This window comes from Lactuca virosa, chromosome 7 (assembly GCF_052849685.1).
Source record: "Lactuca virosa cultivar CGN04683 chromosome 7, Lactuca_virosa_CGN04683_v6, whole genome shotgun sequence".
NCBI classification, from domain to species: Eukaryota; Viridiplantae; Streptophyta; class Magnoliopsida; order Asterales; family Asteraceae; genus Lactuca; species Lactuca virosa.
This window is the reverse complement of record NC_136432.1, coordinates 63,826,163-63,832,162: the sequence shown is the minus strand read 5'-3', so window position 1 is coordinate 63,832,162 and position 6,000 is coordinate 63,826,163. Positions and strand designations below refer to the sequence as shown.

Here is a 6,000-nt window from a genome sequence, read left to right as displayed (position 1 = left end):
GCCCACTGGGTATGTAATTGGGTCACCGGAAGCCCAATAAACATGTGTGATTATATTGGGCCCAATAATCAGGATATTGGGCCATAAAGGCCCAATAGCACGAATATAAGATATTTGAGCCCAACCATTGAATCATTTATAATTTATTGATCTTAAGTTCGTAATGTAGCTGTTTGTTGTAAGTGAGATGTTTATTCGAAGTGTTAAAATGTTTTGACGTTTGATTTATAACGAAGCTTGGTTATACGTATATATATATATATATATATATATATATATATATATATATATATATATATATATATATATATATATATATTTTAAAACCATGCGTTATAAACTTAATATTTTTAGCCCAATAATTTAATATTTGTCTACTTGGCCCAAAAACATTTAGTTTGACCATTTCAGCACCTTTTATGAAAATTGACATTTTTGGTCCTTAAACCGTTTTTCTTGACATTTTAGACCCAAACTTTATTTAAATAATAATTTCAGCCCAAAACTATTGTATTTGCCATTTCCAGCCTTTGAAAAGTTTACACTTTTGGCTCAAATTTCGTAAGTTTTACAATTTTGACCCCAAAATCAAAAACTTTGCATTTTTAGTCCAATTTTTGCATCAAAGTCATTTTCAGCCCCTAAAAATAGTTTATTCACGTTTTATAGTCATAGTTTGTTAAGTTTTCCAATTCAGCCCCTCAACATCTCATTTTTTCGCAACTTTGGGCCCAAAAACTCGCGAGGCCCAAATTAAAGCCCAATAAACTAAAATTTATGTTTTTGACCCCTAGAAAAGTGTTATTTTCATAAAAGTTATATTTCTATGTAATTAATACCATTTTGTCCTTATAAAACCGAAAATTTCATATTTTATCCAAACTTTGATTATTTTTGCAAAAATGACACTTAAAAGGACTTTGACTTTGTTTTCACTTCTTAAGCCTAAAGATCCTTAGATCTTTGAAGTAAATTGTTTATTATGTACTTTGTTTATGTATTCTTCACACTTTAGCCACAGATTTCAAGATTTAGCAAATAACATCATATTTTCACAACATAAACCAAAGAAATCACATATAACAACATACACACATAGATCAACACATAGTACTTGTATTCTCCCCCCCCCCCCCCCAAAAAAAACAAGTAAAAACCGAAAACAAGGGGGTATGAACTCACCTTGGGTTTGTTATTTTGGTTTTTGTGAAGAAAAGATGGAGGTTTCGGCCTTGATCACTTCTTGAAGAGAGTTTCGAATCCAAGATGATCTTTTGAAGCTTAAATCACGAATGAGAGTGGTTTAAAGAGAGATTTCTAGACTATATTTGAATCAAAAGTATTGGAGTTACATAATAACTTACCAAAGATTGGAAATACTTGATGAAGATCCTTAGAACTCTAGCAAAATTTTGAGATATTGGAAGAAGAAGAGAATGATCTTTGAGAGTGTTTGGAGAGGATTTGGATGGATGTGTGTGTGTGTGTTTACTTCTTATTCTCGGCCGAAGGAAGAAAAGAGAGGGAAGAAGAGAGAGATGTGAGTTGATGGGTGCATGGGGAAGTGTAAGCCTTGCATGGATGTATGGTGGACATTAGGGAGGTGACACCTCCTAAGTCAACCCTTATCACCATCCTCTTTTTCCTTTTTTTTTTGATGTTGGGCCGAGTTGGGCTTGGTAAAAGAAACATGGATTAATTTGGCCCACTTCTAGCCTAAGTTCGAAACTATGAGATTCATAAAGGAGGTTTTCGGCCCATTGGGCTTCTTTGGATGGTTCACGGCCCATTTAGCATAATAGAATAGGTTTGTGGCCCATCAGGGCTAATTAGATTAGTCATGGACCAATAAGGCTTATTGGAGTAGTTTATTCCATTTTAGGCTCAATATGGCCCAAAATGTTAAATCTCATGAAAGTGGGTTGAATTAGAGCCCAATTAAGAGTTCTAAGCCCAAAATAGTCAAATTGGAAGCTTATCGTCCCATTAGGCCCAATAAGAAAATCCTAGCCCATATTGGACTTAAACCGGGATTTTTAGGGTTTCCAATCTTTTGTTGACTATTTAAAGTGTTTGCATAGAGTGATTGATGGAACTCTGGTGTTATTGAATAAACATCATGCATACTTTCAAGTTTTAGTGACAAATGTTATCATTGTTAATGTTTACAAAAGCATTAGAATTCCTAGTTGTGACACGATTGTTTCTATTTGCATCTATGGTGGGTGGTTCAACTGATCCACCTAGTGGAAGTGGAAAGGATGATCAAATTAATTTTGATGATCCTCTCTACATTCACCCTTCTGATAATGCTGTTACTTCTATTATTACAACCAAGTTAACTGGTAATGAAAATTTTAGATTATGGAGAAGTTCCATTTCTAGGGCTCTTAAGGCAAGAAACAAATTAGGATTTGTTGATGGTTATTATAAAAGAAGTAATGTAGATGAGTCTAAGAAAACTAAATGGGTTAGGGCAAATGTTGTTGTTTGTTCTTGATTGTTATCTTCTATTTCTGACTCCATTTATCAGAGTCAGGCTTATTCTGAAGTTGCAGAGGATATTTGGGAAAATCTTTTTGAAACTTACAATAAATCTGATGGGTCCGTTGTTTTTAACATTCATCAGCAGATTAATTCTCTTAAACAAAATGGTATTTCTCTGTCTGATTACTTCAATAAGCTTGATTCCTTATGGAAAGAGTTTGATGGTCTTACTAGTTTAACTGAATGTACATGTGATGCCTCTATCAAATTGAAGGATCACTCTAATCTCATGAAACTTATGCAGTTTTTGTCTGGTCTTGATGATTCATATGGTCAAGTTAAAAGTCATATTTTGTTGATGGACCATTTACCTAGTGTAAAAACTGCTTTCTCTATTGTGTCAAGAGAAGAGTCACTTCAAAGAAATGGTTCTTTGACTTCTCTCCAGTCATCTCAGTCTGTGACTAAATCTCAGTCTTATGCTTTTAATAGCAGGTTTAATAATAGAAATAATAAGAATAAGAATAAGAGTCAAATAGTTCAATGTAAGAACTGTGGTGTGAAAGGTCATACCATAGAAAAATGTTTCAAGTTAATTGGATATCCTAAGGATTTTAAGTCAAGAAGTGAAACAAATAATCAAAATAATTTTGTTAAATTTTTTTCTGCAAACTCAACTACTACTTCTCCTGGAAGTACTGGCATAAATAATTTTTCTGACTCCATTGGGGATTCTGAGTTTCATCAACTCACTAAGGATCAATATGTCAAACTTTTACAACTTATTGGTGATAGGCAAGTCAATAAGGAAGCTTCTGCTAGTGCAAATATGGCAGGTACTTGTTTGTTTAAAGCTTTTAATGCTTCTGTTAATAGTCAAAAATGGATAGTTGACTTAGGAGCTAATCAGCACATGATTGCTTCTGAGTCACTACTTCATGACATTGTGGATGTGTCTAAGTTAGATTTACTTGTCAGTCATCTTAATGGTACATCATATAAAATTGATAAAATTGGTAATATGAATTTGTCTAGTTCTTTGACTCTATTTGATGTTTTTGCTGTTCCTAACTTCAATTTTAATTTGTTATCTGTGCATAAGGTTTGCAAAGACATAATTGTAAAATTCAGGATTTACAATCAAAGGTGATGGTGGGGAATGGTAGAGAGTCTGGAGGTCTCTATTACAGTGTACCTTCAAGTAATATATCTAGTTCTTCTATTTCCTCTTCTGTTTGTTATGTGTCTAAACTAACTTGGCACAATAGACTTGGTCATCCTTCTGATCAAGCCTTAAGTTCCTTAAGGAACAAACTAAAAATTGGAAATGAAAATCTTCCACCATGTGATGTTTGTCATAAAGCTAAACAGACCAGAGAACCCTTTCCCATTAGTCAACATACTACTTCTAAACTTGGTGAGTTAATTCATTTAGATGTATAGGGTCCCTATAGAGTGACAACTACAGAAGGATTTAGATATTTTTTTGACAATTGTGGATGACTATACTAGGGCAACTTGGGTTTATCTGTTGAAGTCCAAAGATGAAGTTTATAATTGTGTTCTTATTTTCTTTAATATTTTACTTAATCAGTTTTCTGTTAAAATCAAGGTTGTGAGATCTGATAATGGTACTGAATTTTTAAATAGTAGGATGAGACAATTGATTGAGTCCAAAGGAATTTTACATCAAATATCTTGTGTTCACACTCCACAACAGAATGGTGTTGTGGAGAGGAAACACATACATATTTTAAATGTTGCTAGGTCATTAATGTTTCAGTCTGGTATACCAATCAAGTACTGGGGAGATGCTGTCTTAACCTCTATTTTCCTGATTAATAGGACTCCTACTTCTGTTTTAAATGGTGCTTCTCCCTATGAACTTGTTTATAATAGTACACCAGTTTTTGATAAACTTAGAGTTTTTGGGTGTTTATGTTTTGCCACCAAGTTAAATAATTTAGATAAGTTTTCTGAAAGGGCTGATAAATGTATTTTTCTTCGTTATTCTTCTGATAAAAAGGGTTATAAAGTGCTTAGTCTTGATTCCAATTTTGTTTTTGTTTCCAGGGATGTAAAATTTTATGAGTCAGTGTTTCCTTTCGAGCTTAAATCCTCATCTACAACATGCTTAGTCTTGATTCCAATTTTGTTTTTGTTTCCAGGGATGTAAAATTTTATGAGTCAGTGTTTCCTTTCAAGCTTAAAACCCCATCTTTGACAGATAAATCTGTTGTCACAGTAGACTCAAATGACCTGTTTTCCTATGATGACTCAATTGACTCTAGTTTTGTTCTAGATAACACTAGCATAGAAAGCTTGATAAGTGACCATCAGTTGGATGGTGCTAATGCAGACCATAACCTGGATGAGACTTGTCCCTATAATGTATGCAACCAGAATGGTAAGGCATATGTGCCTCCTTCTGGTAAGATGCTTCCAAGCTCTTCTGCATTGTCTGAGGAAAATGTTTCACTTAATTCTGGTCCTTCTGATAGTTTGTCAACTAGGGTTACTAGATCTGGTCGGAATGTTAACATGCCAGTTAAATTTAGTGACTATGTTGTAGAGGGTAAGCATAAACATGGAACTGAAAGATCTGTTAACTATTCAACTCTTAATAAGGATAATTTTTGCTTTGTTTCTCGTCTAAATAAAACTGTTGAACCAAAATCCTATAGTGATGCTGCCTTGGATCCTAATTGGATCAAGGCCATGAATGAGGAAATGGAGGCTCTCTATAGAAATAATACCTGGGAAATAACTAACCTTCCTAAAGGAAGAAAAGCCATTGGATGTAGATGGATTTATAAAATCAAGTATAAATCCAATGGTGATATAGAAAGATAAAAGGCCAGACTTGTTGCTAAAGGTTATAACCAAAGATAGGGTATAGATTATGAAGAGACTTTTTTCTCATGTAGCTAAAATAGTAACAGTTCGTGTTGTTATTTCTATGGTTGTTAATAATTCTTGGCCTCTTTATCAGTTGGATATTAACAATGCGTTTTTATATGGAAATTTGTCTGAGTGTGTATATATGAGTCAACCTGAAGGTTATCATTCTAAGGATGATGTCAGAGTTTGTAGGTTATTAAAATCTCTTTATGGACTTAAACAAGCTCCAAGAAAGTGGAATGAGAAGTTATGTTCTTCTCTTTCCAGTTTTGGGTTTAAACAGAGCATAAATGATTATTCCTTATTTGTTAAAAATTTTCAAGATACATTTGTTGTTCTCCTTGTCTATGTGGATGATATTATTTTAACTGGTAATAATGAAATTGAATTGAATAATGTTAAGAGTTTCCTTAAGTCTCAGTTTTTAATCAAGGACTTAGGTGATCTGAAATATTTCTTAGGTATTGAGGTATTAAAAACTGAGAATGGGATTTGTCTTAGTCAAAGAAAGTATTGTATGGAATTACTTCATGAATTTGGAATGCTTACTTGTAAACCTGTTAAAACACCACTTGAGCCTAATTTGGTCATTAAAAGAGAGTATGATTTGGA

General features: G+C 33.3%; 1 protein-coding gene across 1 annotated transcript; it reads left to right on the top strand.

Moving 5' to 3' along the window:
- Positions 1-2,218: 2,218 nt before the first annotated feature.
- Positions 2,219-5,340, top strand: LOC145126721 (uncharacterized). The gene is made up of 5 exons (XM_079062031.1): positions 2,219-2,470; positions 2,534-3,589; positions 4,082-4,481; positions 4,561-4,564; positions 4,656-5,340. Exons 1-5 carry the CDS (start codon positions 2,219-2,221, stop codon positions 5,338-5,340), a joined length of 2,397 nt encoding a protein of 798 aa, XP_078918157.1.
- The last annotated feature ends 660 nt before the right edge of the window (positions 5,341-6,000 follow it).

What these genes read in the sequence shown, in the direction of transcription:
- LOC145126721 (XM_079062031.1), top strand. Translation starts at nt 2,219, where the DNA reads ATGGTGGGTGGTTCAACTGATCCACCTAGTGGAAGTGGAAAGGATGAT. An exon ending in AGTCTAAGAAAACTAAATGG is followed by an intron (nt 2,471 to 2,533) that starts GTTAGGGCAAAT and finishes TCCATTTATCAG; the next exon opens with AGTCAGGCTTATTCTGAAGT. An exon ending in ATTTGTTATCTGTGCATAAG is followed by an intron (nt 3,590 to 4,081) that starts GTTTGCAAAGAC and finishes TTACTTAATCAG; the next exon opens with TTTTCTGTTAAAATCAAGGT.